A 20,237-nucleotide genomic window follows, 5' to 3' on the forward strand; every position below is an offset into this window, starting at 1 on the left:
GATTGCTAAAATTCCTGTAGGAATAATATCTCTGTGAATAATCCCTACCAACTGATCCACACATCACATAATTCGCAGCTGAAGGCCCAACTGATTCACAACCTTACAAGTGGCCTCTGTGATGAGCTGTGCACCTGCTCAATCAGATGTGAAAAAGATGCTGTGATAGACACCAGAGATGGGGTGGTGGCACTGAATAATGGAGCAAAGAAGGAGTTTAAGAATGTAGAGTGAGGATGTGCTTGGGGCCAGACATGATGCTTAAAATCTGAGGGGTCTGTTATCTCAAAAGCACACAAGGGAGTTATGGTAGTAGCCTGTAATGTAAATGAAGACTTGCACACACAAAAAGCCCTCTTCCATTATTGGGGAAATTAATCCCTGTATTGGAGACATTAATGCTCAAACTGGCGTAACATTGTTAGCAAGGGAGTCTATGAACTGAACTTCCATTGATGAGTATTAAAGTAGCACTTAGGACCCCCAACTAAGATAAGGGATTATGCAAGGCACTGTACCAACACAGAGAGGGTTCCAGTATAGACCAAGACTCTAGTTTTGCAGGGTACTTTTAGTATTTTATTTTTTTAATTACAGACCCATGAAATTAATGGTATTTAAAAACATTATTAAACAGTTAAAAAACTGTTTAAATAGCCGCCATGTAAAACTATAAAGAGAAAATTAAATAATTTTCAAGAATTCAGTGTAAAAGTGGATCTTTCATTATATTAAATATAATAGAAGTTATTCTTTGTGGTCTGAACTTGATTTTGCTGTTTTGATAGTTATACAGTCCATTATTTTTACTTCCCAACAGACAAAGAAAGTGTCTTCGTTTCCAAGTTTTGTTGATGGTAAGTAAATTTGACTCTATATTCTAAGGTTACAGCAGTATAAAACAATATACTAAAAAACCCCACCAAAAATCCAAGATTTTGCAATTGTAAAGTTTGAGTAAGAAACGGGCATAATATATTTATGCACAACATATACCTTATGTATAAGCTGGAAAACTTCTCACCCTGCTCTCAACAGAGCATATATACAGTGAATAATGTTCAAACCTATCCCTTCTTTAGGTTCAGCTTAACCGAGTTATCAGTAAAAAACATAATGTAAATTTTCAGCCTAAACTTTGTTCACAAACTTGGCTGGTCCTTGAATTTTCTCTGCAGAACAAGTCCGTCCCAGACTGTAATTCACTGTGCTCCTCACAAAGAGTCTATCCGCTCTCATACCTTGGTTGGAGCTAATTGAGAGTTTGAATCGGAAGTAATGACACTGCTTCCATGCACATTCAGACAGCTGATACAGGAAGGCTCAACAGAGGAGCCCTGCATCCTTGTGCAGGCTCTTAGGCGGCCATCTTTAAATATGCTGGTCAATTTAGTTTCATTATTCACATTGTTCCTATTAAATTAGCGAAAATGTCTAGCCTGATTCAGTAAAATATTTGTATATATGCCTAACTTTAAGCACATAACTTCAGTGTGACTACTCAAAGTTAGGCCTAAAGTTACGCATATTAGGCTTAACCACTTTGCTGAATGAAGGCTTTTGGGTATCACTTTAATAACCAGCTTAAACACTGGCAAATTACATTAATAGACTTTAAAACCAAAAGGGACCTAATGATGATCTAGTCTGACCTCGTGTGTAACACAGAAGGTCAAATGATTCCTGCATCCAATCCATGACGTCTGGTTGAGCTAGAACATCTCCCTTAGAATGAATGTCATCTACACAATCACTTTCTTGCATAACAATCATATTTTGATCACAGTGGATACAAGGTTCACTTAGTTGCATCCCTTTCTGTTTATCCTGATCTTTTCCAGACCAACAACCTTGATTTCTTTATTAAAAGATTATCTTTTACTGGAAAGAAAAAAACCAACAACTAATATCCTCTCGTGAGTTTTGAGTTACAGAAGTAATAAATATATGATACTCACCTTTGCAGAAGACAAAAGGGAACTACAGTTTTCAACTGAAAAAACACCCACTTGTCAGAACAAGCATGCATATTAAGGCCTGGTCCTAAAAGGTTGGGTATCCAATTTAAATGCTGAAAGATGAGCTCTTCAGGTTTTTATGTTGGTTTGATGAATTTCCCTGCAGACAGCTGAAATATCATCTCAAACATGATTTGTGAGGATTTTACTTGTTAATTCTATTATGCTGACACATACAGTTCTCTCCCCCATAGATCTTAAAGAATTCAATTTTTAAGACCAGTCCTTCCTCAAGATCAATGTATTTTCATTTAGAAGTATATACTTCTTGGGCAGACTTTTCCCAGCTTCCTGATCTCACTGGCTTGAGCAGCAGTTTCTGTTTTCAGTAGTCTCCTTGAGAGACAGTGCAAATGGTAAGTTTAAAGGCTACCTGTGACAGTTCCCAGGATTATCCAGGGCTCTGAGGCATCTCTCTAGCACCTGCTGTTCCTATGAGGAAGCCTTGTCCGTGCCTGCTAGAGGTCAGCTCCCTGACACCCCCAGCAATAGGCAACAAGTGATCTCCTCAGCCCATGCAAGCTCTGCTGTTCCTCAGCAAGTCAGTGATAGGCACACTGTAACTCCTGAGCATCCTTCTGTAATGTCCAGCCCGATCCTCTGGACACTCACAGAAGTATTAGACCCACTGTTGCAAAGGAACAGTATGCTGCAGCTTACCAGTTACACCTTGGACCACTGCGCTACTTAACACGCAGCACTTAGATTTGTTGATAGAGAATGCACCTACACGTTTATTTAACAAAGAACAAATTCAAAAACGATAGCAAGCAGAAATATTGGAAACAAAGTGTTACCTGTAAAATAAAATCCTACTAGAGCCGAAGCTTCCATTGTGAAGTAAACAATATTAAATTTGCATATAACCCAACAGACATACAAGCTTCTCTTGCCAATATGAAAGGAACATGTTTGTCACCTTCTGGTGACCTGCTTCAACTTACAGACCTTAAAGACATAATTTCCAGTAAAGGTACATAACTCCTTTAAATATGAGCCTTCCATGCATTTCATAATGGTTTTGATGACCGATGTGTTAGTGGCTCTCAGGAGATCCCCTCACATGCCACCCGTTAGTGAATTATTGTGCATATAACTGATCTAGGGGTTCTCAGTAAAACTCTGTGCATCCCTTGTGCCCTCTGCCAGTTGACATCAAGAGGTTCCTGAGTCATACTAATGCCCCTTTACACAGATGGACTGCTGAAGGAACTTGCATTTAAACTCTTGGCATTTACTGGCTAACAAGCCCTAAATTGAGGTAAATTAAACACATTCCCTGCAGGTAGAAGAATCGAGAAGGAATGCTGGCACTTGGAAATAAACACTAACAGAATTCAGAGTAGCAGCCGTGTTAGTCTGTATCTACAAAAAGAAAAGGAGTACTTGTGGCATCTTAGAGACTAAGAAATTTATTTGAGCGTAAGCTTTTGTGAGCTACAGCTCACTTCATTGGATGCATGAAAGCTCACGAAAGCTTATGCTCAAATAAATTTCTTAGTCTCTAAGGTGCCACCAGTACTCCTTTTCTTTTTACTAATAGAATTGTGCAGTGGACCAGGGCAAGGGAGGGGAGGGCAGAGAGACTGTAGAAATTAGATGCTAGAAAACTAAAATAACACTTTACAGTACTTCCATATGTAGTTAAAAAGAATTTTTTTTTTTTTGGTATTGTGAATGTTTTGTTTTTTCCTTTCTGTTTTAAAAGTTCACTGCTCTCGTGTTGAAAATAGGATCCATATAGCTTTTAGGATAGCATGAAACACATTTTTTAAGTTTTAGTAAAATTTGTTTCCTCTGATTCTTTTCTTTAATAGCATAGCAAGAGAGGATGAACTATCTATTGGCTTTTCACTGTTGTGTAGGTATGGTACAATCACAAAAGTACATGGTACAGAAGGAGTTCATGTTGGCTAATCAGATTGCTCCCTGAATCCAAAGCCAAAATGCCCTGTGTTTTATTACTGCTATTCATTTGTATTGCACTGGGACCCCCAGACATGGCACAGGACCCCATTGTGCTGGGCATAGGACCCACACATAATGAAAAGACAGTCCCTGCCATTAACCACTGAACATTTTCCTATTTCTGTAGTGAACTCTGACAGAGGTACCACATTAGTACACTAGCCTGCATCCAATTAACTATTTAGGGAAACATTTTCAGCAGCACTCCTTAACCAGGGTAGCAGTATTTGTAGTTGTACTGCACATGCAGTTACCTGTCCTGTGGGTGCAAACAGACTTTTTTGCAAGCACAATTAAGGGACCCTGTTGAATATTTGGCCTGCTGTTATTAGATTTGCATTGGTAACAGATTCCTTCTCTTGAATTCAGTTGATTTTTCTTGGAATATCTCATGCCTCCAAGTGCAGTATTGTTGTGTTTTGAGGGGTTTTTTTTATATGTTTATGTTTACTGCTAGAAGAGCCTCATTCTATATGACACTTACATCCTACAGCAAAGAAATGGTATTGCTAAATGTTATATTGCCAAAATAAAAACCCAGGACATCAAATGCCTTTTTAAAGAGATACTGTCTAAACTTAAAATCGTATATATTTTTAAAGAAATAATTGTTTTATCAGTAACATCAAGAGGCAGCATAAAATTCAAACCTATTTTCAAACTAAATTTGTCTTTCTCCAGTTTTACAGTGTATTCTTTTCCCATTCCTTGCCTTCACTGTCAGTAGGGATATGTCTACACTGGCAAGTTTCTGTGCAACAAGTTATACCACTTTTATTAAAGCTCTGGAATTAAACCACTGTTGCATGTACACACTGTGCTCCTTGTGATGCTGGGGCACATCCACGTTAGCAGCTCTTGCAACAGCAAAGAGATCCCTGCATTGTGGTAGCTATCCCACTGTGCAACTGGCCACAGGATGCTTTGGGAAGGGTTTGCAATGCCTCATGGGGAAGGCACAGTGTCACATGATGCAGGTTTCCCAATCTCATTGTTGCATGGGCATCCTACTACATTGCCAGCTGCTTTTCAGCTGAAGGGAGGCCGGGGGCAGAGTGTGTGACAAGGAGTATGTGTGTATATGGATTGGGGGAGGAGAGACTGTGTGTTTTGCGGGACAGTGTGTGTGTCAGCACACTGTCTTGTAAGTTCAAACAGCGGCAGGAAGCAACCAGCCCTGAGGCGGGGGAGGGAAACCCCAACATCAGCCCCTGCCTCCCTAAACACACACACACACGTATGTACATCAGCCTCTGTCTTCAGCAGCAGAGCATTCCACATTAATGGTTCGCTTTGTGTCCCGGAGCAGATCAGCATAGCATGCAAAGGCTGTCAGAAACGGAGCTTTGAAAGGGGAGGGGCACGTCTCCAGGGCAGCCGAGTTCAAAACAATGAGCAGAGCGGCCACTTGAGAGATTATGGGACTTCTGGAGGCCAATTGATTGTTTTCTGTGCTGTAATGTGTTTACACTGCCAATACAGCGCTGGACTCACTGCGCTGTAATGCTTACAACTCTCATCAAGGTGGTTGTTTTGCAACTCTGCAACTGAAGAATTTCTATGTACTAAGTGGCTTGGCAGTGTGTACACCTTGGGAGTTACACTGCAGAAAGCTGCTTTACTTTGCAGTAACTTGTTGGTGTAGTCAAGGCCTAAGACTTACATACTTGCTTAGTGTCAAGGACATGCTTAAGTGCCTTGCTGAATTGGGACCTTAGCCAAGTATGTATGTGAACTGTTACATTTTCAAAAGCTATAATTGATCTAGAAAGGACCACTCAGGTTAATCAGTTTGACCCCTTGCAATTTTCAGTAATGCTGTCTACATCACTTGCACAGATGTGTTATCTCATCTGAAGGATATCTCCATTTCCTTCTTGATGGAAAACTGTTGGAAGATTTATCCACCTAGCATGCTTCCCCTTACCCACTGCCTCTTTGTATAAGCTCTTGATATATAAGATGTAAAAAATGTTGCTGAGGTTGTGATAACAATATAGTCAACCACCATCTGTTGATAGCATAGTGATCTTGCCAATATCATCCACTAAGGTTTCTCTTTGAAGAGATGAAGGAGATATATTAAGGTGAATCAAAATACTTGAAATAAAACCTTATAAATAAAACTATTTTAAGACACACTTTGCTGCCCCTACTGAAGCATTAATAAAATTATTTGAGACTTTTTTAGGTAATAATTTACTTCTACAATAGATATGTTTTAAAACAAACAAGCTGAAAGTCATGTTCACTGTCCCTAAACTGTTGGGAACACATGACATGAATTCATGGCCCTTTTTTCTTTTGCAACAGTCAGTAATTCATGGACACCTAAAGTACGGCAGGGATTATAGGTCCATGCTCCACTCGAGGTGTTAGTGTCTTTAAATATAGCAGAGGAAACACAGAACTGAATGCTGATGTCTGTGATGGTAAAGTGTCTTTCAAGTAGTCTCCCAGTACTTTGGAACAGAAATGGAGACAAAAATCTATTCCTGTAGAGATTTACAAAGCATGGGATATTGCCAAGGATAAACCAAACCCTGCATTTCATGAGCACCTTATATACCTTTGAATTCAGTAGATGGCATGTGTGAAGAAAACAGGGTAGGGGACCTATATTTGTAGATAAGTGTCACTTCCTTTTCTGAAGTATTTTGTTGCAAATCCTGCAGTGTTATGGATCAGACTTCTGGTCATTGCTTGAATTGCCAATGATTGTATATGAAAGAATTTGTAAATATTATGCCAATATGTTTAGTTATGTGCTGTAGAAGAGAAAAAGATACCCGAGACAAAAAGCTAGGCCTGAAAAGGCATTATATGAGGTTCAGCAAAGAGATGCATCAGTTCTTTGTAAAGTATGTATCCTTTTTGGTGAAGCAGGATAGAGTTGACCAGAATACCTTAAAGAGAAACTGTGCTGAAATTAGCTCATTAGATGGGATCACAGATCTAAAATCTAGTGTCTTTGTGGAATTTTTGCTCTGATTGTTCTTACTCATTCAGTAGTTTAGAACTGCACCCACGGTAATTGATTCTTGAGATATAAGGCAAATGACTTGACCCAATGTGGAACTGGTCATGCAGTTTCTTTGATGAGTAGACTCCTACAGATTTGATTGAGGTTCCTTCTAATTTTTTAGAGGGTACTGTCAAAGTATGTTCAATTATTTTAAAAAAATTCTCTCCCTGGGCTAAATTCTGCTTTGAGTCACATTGATCAAGATCCAGAATAACTTAATTGAGGTTAGTGGATTAGCAGTAGATTTACACTAGTTTAGGTTATAGCAAAATCTGGCCTATTGTTGTAAATAATTTGAAACTGCAAAGTGTTCCCTAACCGAACAAATTGCTCCACTTTGTGTTAATGTTAGTTAGTTAATGTTAGGTCTCTGGAGACCGTGGGGCTGTTGGTACTGATTTTTTTAAAATGTACTGTGATTCCCGAATTATCAAGACTGTTTTGTTTCTGCAGGAGGCTGACATTATAGCAGTCAGATGTTTGGTCTGTATGGAAGTGTAAGAGGCAGCAGCATTTTCTGCTGAAGAAATTTAAGGGTTTAATCACACTTAATTTGTGTTTGATGATTTTTTTAAAATTAGAATTTAGGACAAGGAGGAATTAGAAGTATCCACGAATTGAAGTAGATGCAAGTAGCTACCTCTATGCATTGTAGCATGGTATTTATTTTTCCTGTTCAAGGGCTTACTCATGCACACTCCAGACAAGTTCAGTTGGTTATATATGTAAGCAAGTTCACTTTACCAGAAAATTGTTATTGGGTTTTGGGGTTTTTTAAAATTAAATTAGCATCTTCATTCAATGCCCCCTTTTTCCCCTCACACAATTAATTTGTTTACTTGGGAGAGATGGTTTAGCAGCTTGGTATGTTGCTATGGCTCATAGCAAGTTCCTGTTGTAGAGCTGTTGGAGAACACAGAGTATTTACAGTCAAGGGATTGGTGCCAAAATTGTGGAGTGACTGCCTCTTTAGTGTTGATGTAATCAAGCTGAAAATAAGGCTTAACCATTAAATAAAGGAGATGAGCATAACACAAGTACAGTATAAATACCATCCTTTATTTCTCTCTCCATCCCGCCTCCTCTCCTTTTTCCATCCCTGGAAAATTATCCTGGCAGTTGGTAAAGCAGTTTGGAAAATGGTAGTTAATTTGAAAATCTCACTGAAGTCAGTGAGTCTATCTATTAAGCTAAACATGTGCATATGTGCTTTGCTGGATTGGGGCTTAAATTTGAGTAATATTCATAAAAAAATAAGTTCCACATATCCTTATTTTCTCTTCATTTTTGACTCCAGGGTTTTTTTTTAATCTGTCCACTTTTTCCTCTTCTTCAGCTGCAATCTGGCATCTTCCCTTCTTTCAGATGGATGGGGTGATTGATGTGCAGCTCTACCCTTAGTGTTAATCCTTGGCAGGCTTTTTGAACTTCTTTATTCCCCCTAGTTATTAGTTTATACCATCTGTACAAGTCTGGAAGGTGTCTGTCTCAATCTGTTCCTGAACTCGGGTACATCATGTGGCCAGAGAGCACAAAGACAGCTTCGTTTCTGTTGTGGGTAGCATTGTCCTCAGGCTTTGAAGTTCAGTGGTGGTCCTCTCTTGAAGCAAAGTACACAAATGTCCTCCAAATCTTCTGTTTCTTACCAATTTTTTTTTTGCCTGACTGACAGCCCTACAAAGGGATCACTTTACTGTTTCTTTGCCCAATAAAGACAGTCTTTTCTGTGAAACACGATCTTTTCTACTAAATGTGTGCTTAGACTATCTGTTGAGTCTTTCCTACCTCTGCCAAAGGCCTGTAGCAGGACATGCCTGTTGGTGTGCCCTCAGTGTTACTTAGTGTTTTGAATGTTTTTTTTTCCTTATGTTAGGCAGTTTACTAAATTCAATAAGAAGAGCATAAGAGCTTTCAGGAGGAGTGTTAACATCTATTTTACCAAACACCATCTATGTTAAGTGCTCATTTATATCTCCATCCTCCTAATGTCTTTGTGTATTTTTGCATACAGAATTACTTTTTTAACTTTAGAGAGTTATGGCATGCATAAGAAATGTATTATTTTAAAATGGAAACATCAGTGACACAGACACAGAGTCTCCTCGCAGCTTTTGTTTCTTTTTAAAGTTCTTGGGTGTAGGAGATGAAGTGCTGTTTTGATTGTGCATTTTTGCATTATCATCATCTACCACAGCAAAGAAATAACTGTCTCAGATCTACCAGTTGTTGTACATTGGATGTGATGCTCTGACATTTGACCCCCTACATCACACCTACCCATATCAACCTAGAATTTGATACATGAAGTGTTCTTGTGTTTCCTTACTTGCTGATTCACAACATGCAGTTGTTGCCCAGGGGTGTCTCAGTCATTAGTGTGAGCTAACAAGGTTCTACTGTATTTGACAAAGAGTTTGGCGATCTGTGCACTTTTTTCATTCCCATTGACAAATATGGGTACCAAGAAACGCAAATAGAAGAACAGAATTTGGCCCACAGATAAGAACACTCAATACATGTAACATATTATGAATGTTGCATTAATATCAATTGGAAGAAAGCTTGTGCATGCATTTGAGAGCAGTATTTGGCCTAGTATAGTGAAGAACTCCGTTGTATTTTTCCCACAGCAGCATGCTACAATGAACTACTCTCTAATTCCAAGATCAAAACATTATGCAGATTCTTAAATACTACACTTTTGTTTTTTAGGTGTTTGAGACATAATTATGGGAAATAAGTGTACTGTTTAATATGTGCTGGACTGTGCAATACTTCTCTTAATTAGGCTGTTGTAAGTATAGAAATGTATTAGAAAAGGTCGTGCAAGTATCAATACCCTTGATTAAGTTTTTTGTCACCCTACTCCCTTTTGGAAGATAATAATTGTATACCTGTCTGTAGTTCCAGGACCCTGTGAACCTGAAGATCTCATTGATGGAATCATCTTTGCAGCCAATTACTTGGGTTCTACACAGCTGCTCTCAGAACGTAACCCTTCCAAAAATATAAGAATGATGCAAGCTCAAGAGGCAGTGAGCCGTGTCAAGGTAGGTGATTTTTATAGTCTGTAGAATAGACTCCCTTGATAACTGAACTCTGAATAGTCTGAAATGTTTGAAGCTTCAAACCTACTTAGAGGTGCACTCAAGTGAATTCATATCTGCTGATGTGAAAATCCTCATTGTTTCTAGTGTCTAGCTTTGTAGAACATACAAATCCTCTGAAGAACAAAATATAAATGATTACAGAATTTATTACGCAAGCTTTATTACAGAAACTATTCCAAATTGCACAGTATAAGTACTAAAGGTAAAATCCAAACTATAATAAGAAAACATTCCAACTGTAAAGCATAGAAGACTGGTTTATGACTGATTTCTTCCTGTTGCCATGTTAGATCCTGTAATTGGTTATGTAAGCAGTTGAAAGCATTTCAAAAACATCAAAATATTATTTTCTTAAGGCAAGAAGGTTCGTTACCAGATCTGTGTTTGTGTCACTTAAAACCATGGATTTGCATGGAAATATTTTATGCATTCTGTGGTCAATGAAATAAATGCATTTTATTTGAACATATAATCCAGGCAGGAGAATTTTTTTAACTATGCTTTGTAGAATTGATGTATTTAGATTTCTACCATTATATCCAATCTACATGTAGATAAGGACATGATATGAAATGTGTAGATTGAAGTGTTAATGAGAAAAAAATACATATTTCATTTAAAATAATTTAATCAGTAGAAGCGGCATGTGTTTGGAGACACCCAGTTTGGATCTAATAATCTGCTCAGCAAGATGCACACCTTTATTGATTCTTGATTTGGACTTTAGAAAGGCTTAGAAGGCGTTAAAGGTGGTTATTCTGCTGCTACAGATTCTTGAGCATTCCAAACCTTGGGATTCCTGCTCATGAGATTCTTGAGAAGTCACAAGCACCACATGTGCATTGACTGTGATTTAACACCAAAGAACATAATTAATTCTGCTGCTAAATGGTCAGGTGTAAGGCAGTCCTGGTAGAAGCTTTCAGCTTCATATTTTGTATAGCAGTCTGATGTATGCACATGATTAATGTGGCTATAATATTCATAGAAAACCCAGAGAAGAAAACAGAAGTGAGGACTTGGTGACATTTTGAAGTGCTACAGCAGCATAACTGCAGCAGCCCATCCGTGTAGCCATTCACTACAGAAACGAGAGGGATTCTCCCATCAGCCTTGTTAATCCACCTCACCGAGAGGCAGTAGCTAAGTCAACAGAAATGTTTTTTCTGTTGACCTATCACTGTCTATACCGGGGAGTAAGTCTGCTTAACTACATTGTGGAGGGATGTGGGTTTTTCACACCCCTGAGCATAGGTTGGTTTAATTTTTGAGTATAGACCTGGCCTGACTTACAAGAGTGGCTGGCTTCATTATTCATAAAATTGTAACCTTTTTGTGCCTTTTGTAAATATACTTTGTAAAAACATCAGTGACATTTGAAGTGCACTTGAAGTGAAGTGCAAAGCAGCCCCAATGTAGCTGAAGTAAGAGATGTTATTGTCATGTATTGTCTCCATATGCTTGAAATAGGAGGCATAGTAACTTGGCATGTTACAAAAAGGATGCATAGAAGTCCAATGTGGATGAACTTGGAGGTACTTCAACCTCATGTATTTGATAGATGTACTTGAAAAATGATGTCCCTGCGGTATCTGAAGTTTGAGGCAGAGCTGAAAGTAACACTACAGTTATAAGAAAATTATGGCATCCAAAAGTGGTTTTCAGTGTTAATAAAGATTTAAAGATCTGCAGAAGTGAATTCTTATCTATAATTTCTCTATAGCACATTTTTAATGGCTTGAGTCACAAAATCTTTGGCAGTACATATCAAGCTTATAAACTAATCGGTTTTATTTGCGTGTTTGGTACTTGTAGATAGTGCAACTACTGTACTGCAAGCCGGTCTCAAAGGTGTTTCTCAGATCATTTGTTTTTCTTCCGGAGGGTGGGGCTATTTAGGCACTGCAAACTTTTTGAAATAACCTCACTTCAAAATCTGCCTTTCACCAGGAGAGTCATTTTGGAATAGACTTCTTGTACAATGACCAAAAAACTAGACACGTAGTGCTTTTCAGCATTGCTTTTCCAAGCTCACTTTGTCTCATGGGGCATGAAAGTGGTGGCTCTCTCTGTCAGAGCAGAGAACTGTTTCAGAATTAATTTACTGGAAATTCCTCTTTAATGGTGCTTTTAGCTCACTAAATAGTGATATGCTAAGTAGTTGCAGTTGCTTCATCATCGTGTAAATAGGTTTTCTCAAAAATATGGTGGAGAGGTTGGTTGGGAGAGGAAAAATCTGTAGGGATCCCTGTGGGAGGAGAATTTTGAATTCCTGTTCTGGTGTTTTCTCTAAATTCTGCTTTTTTTGGTTTGCATTCCCACAGAGAAAGAAAGGGGTCTGGACTCAGTTGTGACTGCAGTGTCAATATTTGCCAGTCCACAAGGCTGTGTGTGGGGAGGACCTGTGCATCCTCAAGTCTCCCGGGACCCCGACTCCTTCCCAACTTTCAAATAACACTGCTTCAGTTCAGCTTTTTAAGGGAGGGGAATTCCTCAGCACGGAGGCCCCCTGTGCCAAAGCTAATACATCTTCTGTGTGGATTCCCTGAATAGTTTGTATGGTTTCTCACACCCTTCCATACGGGCCAGGGAAATCTCTGTACACAGATGACAGTTCCCTCACCATTCTTCATAGGGCAATGATAAGGCTCATTCTTTAAGAAGACTGGGGGCCACAATAAATGAGTATTCCTATAGGTGTCATTAACTGAGTGCGAATTTGAACACAGATAATGTTAAAGCTATTAGAGATGGACTTAGATAACTGCCAAGGCTGCATCAAATATTCTCATTAGAGGCCAGGTCCAACTCCCATTAAAGTTGATGGGCATCTTTCCATTAACTTCACTTGGAGTTTGATTGCCCCCCCCCCAAAAGTGTGCAGCATTAGAGAGGTGTGATATCACTGGTGGCAAAAGCTGTGTACTAGATTACTGAATTGGAATCCATTAGCTTTTACCAAATGGACAGAGTCCAGTGCATGGATTCTTTGTAGGATCTAGAAGAGAATACACACAGTGTCATACCTAAGTGTAATGTGCATTGCTGTGTCACATACACTCCTGCCCTTTGTGTTAACTATCACTCGGTAGATCCTACTTCTTCCCTAACTCTCATAAGGGAATGCTAAGTTACCATGGACATCCATGCTCTGCAAACAGATTAAAACTGCATATATTTCTTTCATATGCTTGATTCCCCACAAATATTAACACACTCGTACAGAAATTAGTTGGACCTTTCATTCACATGCGTGTCTGTACAGTGAACGTAACCGAGTGGTATTTTGCAGCTTGTTAGGGCAAAGACGACACAGATAAAATAAGTAGCCTTTTGGAGTTTGACTCTCCTTCAACAAATTTTTCAATCTCTCTTCTGAAGAGTTGTCCAGGCTTTACCCTCAGATTGTTCTGTACTGTATCTGATCTCTGCACATGTCCATTTCAAAAGCTTCCAATGAAACTTGATCCTGATCCAGTGCTTATTTTGTGCCAGGGCTGAGCCCTGGCACTTCTAAGCTTGGCAATTGATAGTCTTGGCACCTCTGGGTTTGCCGCATCATTTATGAAAGTAACAGAAATTGTTTGAGCCCCAGCACCTAATTGCTTGAGCCTCAGCACTTCTTTCATTACAAATTAAGCACTGTCCTGATCTAAAAGGATGAGAGACAAAGTGTTCCTTAAATCCTTTTGTTCAGGAAACTATCCTTAAATTTAAGGGGAATTACCTGCCTTTCATATTTTGTTGCATGAAACTCTTCATTTAAAATAGTTTGTAGGATCTACCATATTATAGACATAGCCTGATGTTGAAGTGTTAGTGCCTTAATAGTACTTCTGGGACTAATATGACTTTTGTATGTACAACTGTATCTCTTTGAATGAATAAATATGGGATTTGGACATCCTGTAAGTGCACATGTAAGTGCCTGGTATGCAATTTTAGGTAATGGTGTATCCAGCAGGAAAAAACGTAATGAGCAGTTGTTAACAGACAACACTCTACAGTATTTCTGTAATCAGTTGACAGTATGCATAATCCCATTTGACAATGTACATTATTCTATTAAAGCCAGTATGCTTCAAACCTGTATAGCTTGTAAACCAATCACTCCTCCTTTTTTTGTTTGTTTGTTGCAAATAAGAGTTTTAAGAGGCTGGAATCATAATCAAAAGGTTTCCCTGACTTCACGCACTGTCTTTTCTCTTTTTCTGTGTGCAACTGTCTGCTTTCTTTTTTATGCTGCTCCTCAGAGGATGCAAAAGGCGGCTAAAATCAAGAAAAAAGCGGTGTGTAAACTGTTTTTCTTGAATGCTAATGTTTGTTTACACTTTTGTTGTCCTTGCTCCCTGTGGAGTGTTGTGTTTTTCATTACAGATCTTCATAAAGTTGTAATTTTGGTTTTACTTGTTTAATAGTTGACCACTGGATGGAACAAGAAACACTTGTTTATTTCTTTCATCTTCCACTTGCTGGAGTGCCTGTCTGTTGCTGCTCTTCTTCTGTTTAATATCACAATGTCCTGTGGTTTGTTCAGTTCAAGTAAACAGCCAATTTGATGAGGGAGAATTTTTAAAAATCTAATGCTTATGCTTGTTTTAACAGGAGAAGCAATTAATGCGGATGATGTTATTTGATATGACTGTGATTTATTGTATTTGTATTAATTAAATTATTCTGGTATTTAAGCACACGCACAGTTTAATTTTCCAACTCAAGACGGTAACTACCACAATTTGCTGATGAGATATTTCACCGAATTACACAAAATATACATCAGTAGGGTCAGACTAAATGTAATTGTCAAAACTGTCATTAGAGTGAATCTCACTATTTGTGATAGTCTTGATTATAAGTGATGCAGTTCTTTGTCAAACTGTAATGTGGCTTTCACTCTTTGCATGTTGTTTGACCCACCTGGAATATAATTTAAAATAATGCATTTTTTGTTTTGTCATTTTTTTGACTGAATTCAGCGCTGATGAGTGTTCCTGGATTGATACCCTTTGGAGAACAAAGTCCTCTCTTTATCCACAAATATAGGCAGAGTGCAGGCAGCAATAGAGCATGCTTCCCTATGTTGCTTCATCAGTAAGCCAAGCCTCACCTGGAAGGGAACACCTCTTCTGATGGAAGTGTAGTTCAGGCTCCATTCAGTGCTTGGTTTCTGCTGAGACTGCCCACAAGGGTGCTACTCTGTGTCTATTGTGATGGTAGACAGTGTGATGTGGGCACTTCTCCACTGAGAACTAGATTGGTAATGGGATGTAGAGTCTTTCACCTCTAGGGCTCTGATCCTAATTCAACAGAACTCAGAAGTGACCAGACATTCTCCTTCGATTTCTTATCGATATGCACATTCCACTGATGGTGTGCATGCACCTCATATGCATGCTAGAGATCAGAATCTTTGTGGCCAGCAGTACTCATAGAGTGTACATACTGTCTTCAATCCTCATGCTCTGCTCTGAGGGCATATAAGGGTGAGGCACAAAGACCGCCATTCAGTTCCTCTCAACGTCTCACAGCTTAGAGTCGGAACCCAACTGTCCAAGAGACTGCCAACCTTTCCCTTAGAGTTCTTAGCAGTAGTTTTTACAGTTTAGTTTATAATGTTGGCTTTTATGGTTTTTAATTGTAATCATTTGGTTGGTCGTTGCAAGTGTTAGTTGTTAGTTGCTTTTTGTCACTGGTATGGCGTTGTCCAGTTCTCCTGTATTCAAATGCAGGCCTTCATGTGAGGGAGCTATCCCAGCTTCAGATGGAAGCTCAAAGTGCTGCTATAGTGTGGGAGAATCACACATCACTGTAAATGTATGATTTGCAAGTCTTTCAGCTCCTGAGAGAAGGACAGAGGCCCGCCTTCAGGTTTCCCTAATAATTAAATCCATGAGATCTGCTTCTGAACCACCCTCTCCTGTAATTGTTCTTTCCCTATTTTAGCCTCTGATCCTATCTCATTTTCACTGGCATTCACTACCTTAGATGTCCAATCTCTATTAAACTTTTTGGTGAAAACTGAAACAAAAAAGTCATTTGGCACTTATGCCATTTCTACCTCTCACAAGGCAGTTAAAAACATCAGGCGCCTCTTAAAAGTGTGGAATTCTTTTACACCACCCCCCGACTGCATTCTCCCTTGTGGTCACTGACAAATAAAAAAGCAAAACAATTCAGGTTCATACCAAAGGATCGGGAGCCAAAGAGACTGGATTTATTTGACCAGAAAGCCTATTCCTCAACAAGCCTACAGTTTTGCCTGGCCAATTATCAGGCCATAATGGCCAGGTATGACTTGTATACACAGGAGACTGCTTGTCTTTGTGGATAGCTTGTCCAATGAGATCTGCATGGACTGCATGCTGCTAGTTAAAGATGGACAACTTGTAGCCAGCACAAGTCTCCAAGCAGCGCTCAACATGGTGGATACAACTGCAAGATAAGTGGCAATAGTGGTCTTTATGTGATGGACAATGTGACTTGAGGGATTGGGATTCCCCAGAGAAGTCCAAACGACAGTGGAAGATCTGCTTTTCGAAGGAGCTGAATTGTTCGTCTCTTAGACAAACAAGGCCCTCCACTTGCTGAAGGACTCATAAGCCACCCTGTGTTCCCTTGTAGTCTACATGCCAATTCTCCAGAGGAAATACATAAAACAATCATATTCTTCACAGAGGCCAATCCCCCAGCCCCTCTACCACCAAAGGTCATCAGAACTACCTAGGGAATGACAGCATTTCTAAAGGAGGGGACAACCCACTGCTCTGTCACAAATCAACTAACCTTCCCAATCCCACTCATTTTGATGGTATGGTTGAGAGATGTGCTCTACTTCCAATGATTCTAGAAATTTGCTAGCTTGCTTCAGGCATACTTGATCCTTCATCACCACTGACCAATGGGCCTTGGACACAATAACACATGGCTACTCCATCCAGTTTTCTGTACATCACCAGTAGAATGTGCATATGGAGAACACATCTTGAAGAACTCCAGTTACTGTTCACAGTAAGAAACTTCCCATTATCATCTGAAAGCCATTTGGTCTTATGAGAAATAATTTGGGTCTCAGTTCAATTCTTAACTAATGGTGTCCACAAAAAACTAAGTCACCACAACAATTAGTTCTGATTTGCATCCTTATTAGTAATTCCAGTACCAATGGCAAGGATTGAATAGGTATGGAGAATAGACTACTCTCTGATGTCTATTGGTGGTGCCTCAAGAACAGCGATGAGACATGCAGGTGAGACAGTATGGGAAAGCATCCATGCCATTTCTCCAGTTATGTCAATAAATAGAGGACTTTGGTCCCCAGGCTGTCAATCCAGCACCATCCATGAGCTCTGAAAGTTCATATTCACCCACAAAATAAAAATCTCTTTCTCTTCAGTAAATGTCCTCTAATACTAAATTTGCATGTATATAGCTGCCTTTGTAGTAGCTCAGCAATGTAATTATTCAACATTACATTTTGCTTGAAGTGATCAGTGGAGATGTCCCTTTAAATGGAAAATTAAAATTCCCTTTGCTACAATGCAACTATCTTTTAGACTTCTGAGGGAGATTCCCAGGCTTTGACTGAAGTGGATCTGTTCATCTCCACACAGAGGATTAAAGTTCTGAATGCAGATACGCAGGTAAGTGTTTAATCATAATGCTTAAAAACATACTGCTGATTTTACACACTGGCTCTCACTTTAGAATAACATTTTCTCACATGTTTAGAAAAAATGTGTCTTTACTGAATATGTGGTTAAACACACCACTGAAATGGATACCAGCATTTGGAAAAGATGCACCATATTGGTATTTGTCAATATTTGTCAAAGTTGCCGTTCATCAGTATTTTATTTTTATGCTGAGGCCTTGGGGATTTTTCATTATTATTATTTTATTTTATTTTGCTGTATTTTCTGTGTTAGGAAGAAGTCTGCATATTATCAAGGTGTTAAAGCAGTTAGATTAAAATCCTGAAGCCTTTCAAGATTCATGTGTGGTTGTCCACCTACACCATTTCAGCTTTATTTCTTAAGAGCTATCCTGAGTTTCAGGTCTGGTTCTTTGTTCCGCTCTCTTTTTTCTTAAAAAAAAAAAAAAAAAAAAAGTGGTCATTTGCCACTTTGACCAAGCTGTTCATTTCTCTCCATACAACTTCTCGATTTTAGAGAAACTGTATCTGAACTATCATCCTTCCTCCCCAAGGTCTATTATTTATTACAATATTATGGTAGTATCTAGAGGCTATGACCGAGATTGGGGCCTTGTTGTGCTAGATGTGTGTTGTACCTGCACGTAGTAAAAGATTGTCCTTGTCCTGAAGAACTTACAATCTAATGAAATTTAATTAGGATAAAACTCTTTACACTGTGGGGAGATCAGGAAAAAGGGTGAAAAATCCCCACCAACGAAATTAGAAGGCATATATAGCAGCAAGGAATGTACTATAATAGTTTCATTCAGAGGGCTCAGAACAAACTTTCATACCCAATTGTTGGCTTATTGTGCTTATTTTTACAGCCAGCGTTATGATTATCATAAAACTTGGTTTTGAAGCCACCTGCACTGGAATGTTATGTACCTGGTACATTAGCAGGACTACTGTAGAAATGGCGACTGCTGAATTAACAACTAGAGCTATGTTGCAGGCCACCTCGTAAGGTTTTCAGAGATAACAGACTTAATGCTTTCCATTATTCTCTAATGAATATATAGAGTGGCTGTCTTATCTTGACTGACTGTAATCATACATCCTGAGAATAACTTCCTCATACTTGAGAACATGTCTGGAGTAGATAAATAGCTAGAGCTTTCAGAGGCTGGAGATTTACCAGGTGGTTTGGAAGTATTTTTTCCCCCTAATTGTATTGTTTTGTTCTTATTCTATATGTACAATCTGAGAGAGGATTTTTCATCTCTTAAATTTTGCGGTAGTTCTAGTACTTGTTAAAGTAAGGAATGAACACTACTGGCTGAAGCCAGTGTACTTTTCTTTTAATGAGGACATACTATAAACTTTCCATATTTGCACAACTGAAGAGTAGAATGTACTGTGTAATGTGGCAGCCGTAGTGCAATCTGCCATACCCAGCTCTGCCAATGCACTTTAGCACTGACCAGCAGTAGCCTTACTGATTCAGTCCTATATTTTTTTCCCACCTGGAGGTAAAAGTGCTTTGTCTTGTACAGTGCAGAACATGTTGTCAGTGCTTATTCTGGATAGCAAAATCTGTCTTCATTGTTATGACATACATTTAACATGTCTGTTGTATGCAGATAATCAAGTCAGATCAAGGGTGAAAAGAGCCAATTATTGGTGAATGAGCAGCCACATTCAGTAGCTAGATGTATAGAATGAAGGTGATACATGGATTGGTTTGTTATTCCAGTTGGTTTAATGAGGGCTGCTCTCAATGCACTTTGCTCCCTCCTTTCCTTAAATATTTCAATATGAGCAGTTACACTGAAGGGGCTTTTCACACAAGGAAAAGCAAAAGCACCCTGAGGCAGAGTCCGATACCCTTACTCAAGGTGAGTATTACCTTATTCCACAAAAGCTATTCACTGTGAGTGAGGGTACCAGAGTTTGGCCCTGTATATTGAACAGAAACAAAAATCTCATATTGGAATTGATTATGTTAAAGGGTTTTTCTAAAGCCTACTTTGAATGTGGCTGATTTTTCTGTGTACAGCAGGTCTCAGAGTAGCTGGAGGCTTTGCTTCCCCTGTCTTTTAGTACTCACTGTCGATGAGTGTTTGCGTTTTTAGCTTGACTGTGTTTTTACCAGTGCTAGAGAGATTTATTGACTAACTTCATTACTGTGGCTCTATATCTACTGGTGTAGCAGCTGGCACAGGCAGTCTGCAGTTTTATATGTGTCAATTATATAAAACCACTTCTGCTATCATTAATTCAGTGTTCTAACCCTTATGTAATTTTATTGTATGTCACGCGTGGAAGCATCTGGTGGTACTAACTGGTTTAAAAGAATTCTAATTTCACTAAAAAAAAGTAGATATCTAACTTGATTTATGTTGGGGTTTGAATTGGGTCACTAGTGGCAATAAGGCATATTATCACCTTGGACCCCTGGCTCTAGTGGGTTTGTTGCCATA

At 38.9% G+C, this 20,237-nt stretch overlaps 1 protein-coding gene across 9 annotated transcripts in view; it reads left to right on the forward strand.

The window, feature by feature from the left end:
• APBA2 (amyloid beta precursor protein binding family A member 2) overlaps nucleotides 1–20,237 on the forward strand; it is a 206,576-nt gene that overhangs the window by 145,848 nt on the left and 40,491 nt on the right. For 7 of the 9 annotated variants that reach the window (XM_043493841.1, XM_043493842.1, XM_038418360.2 and 4 more), the window contains 4 exons: nucleotides 821–857; nucleotides 9,916–10,061; nucleotides 14,375–14,410; nucleotides 17,675–17,761. In XM_043493841.1, the coding sequence (XP_043349776.1) occupies nucleotides 821–857; nucleotides 9,916–10,061; nucleotides 14,375–14,410; nucleotides 17,675–17,761 (306 nt within the window). The remainder of the gene's footprint in view (nucleotides 1–820; nucleotides 858–9,915; nucleotides 10,062–14,374; nucleotides 14,411–17,674; nucleotides 17,762–20,237) is intronic. The other 2 variants (XM_038418364.2, XM_043493840.1) reach the window with 1 other exon arrangement.

Source organism: Dermochelys coriacea, chromosome 10 (assembly GCF_009764565.3).
Source record: "Dermochelys coriacea isolate rDerCor1 chromosome 10, rDerCor1.pri.v4, whole genome shotgun sequence".
Classification (NCBI taxonomy): Eukaryota; Metazoa; Chordata; order Testudines; family Dermochelyidae; genus Dermochelys; species Dermochelys coriacea.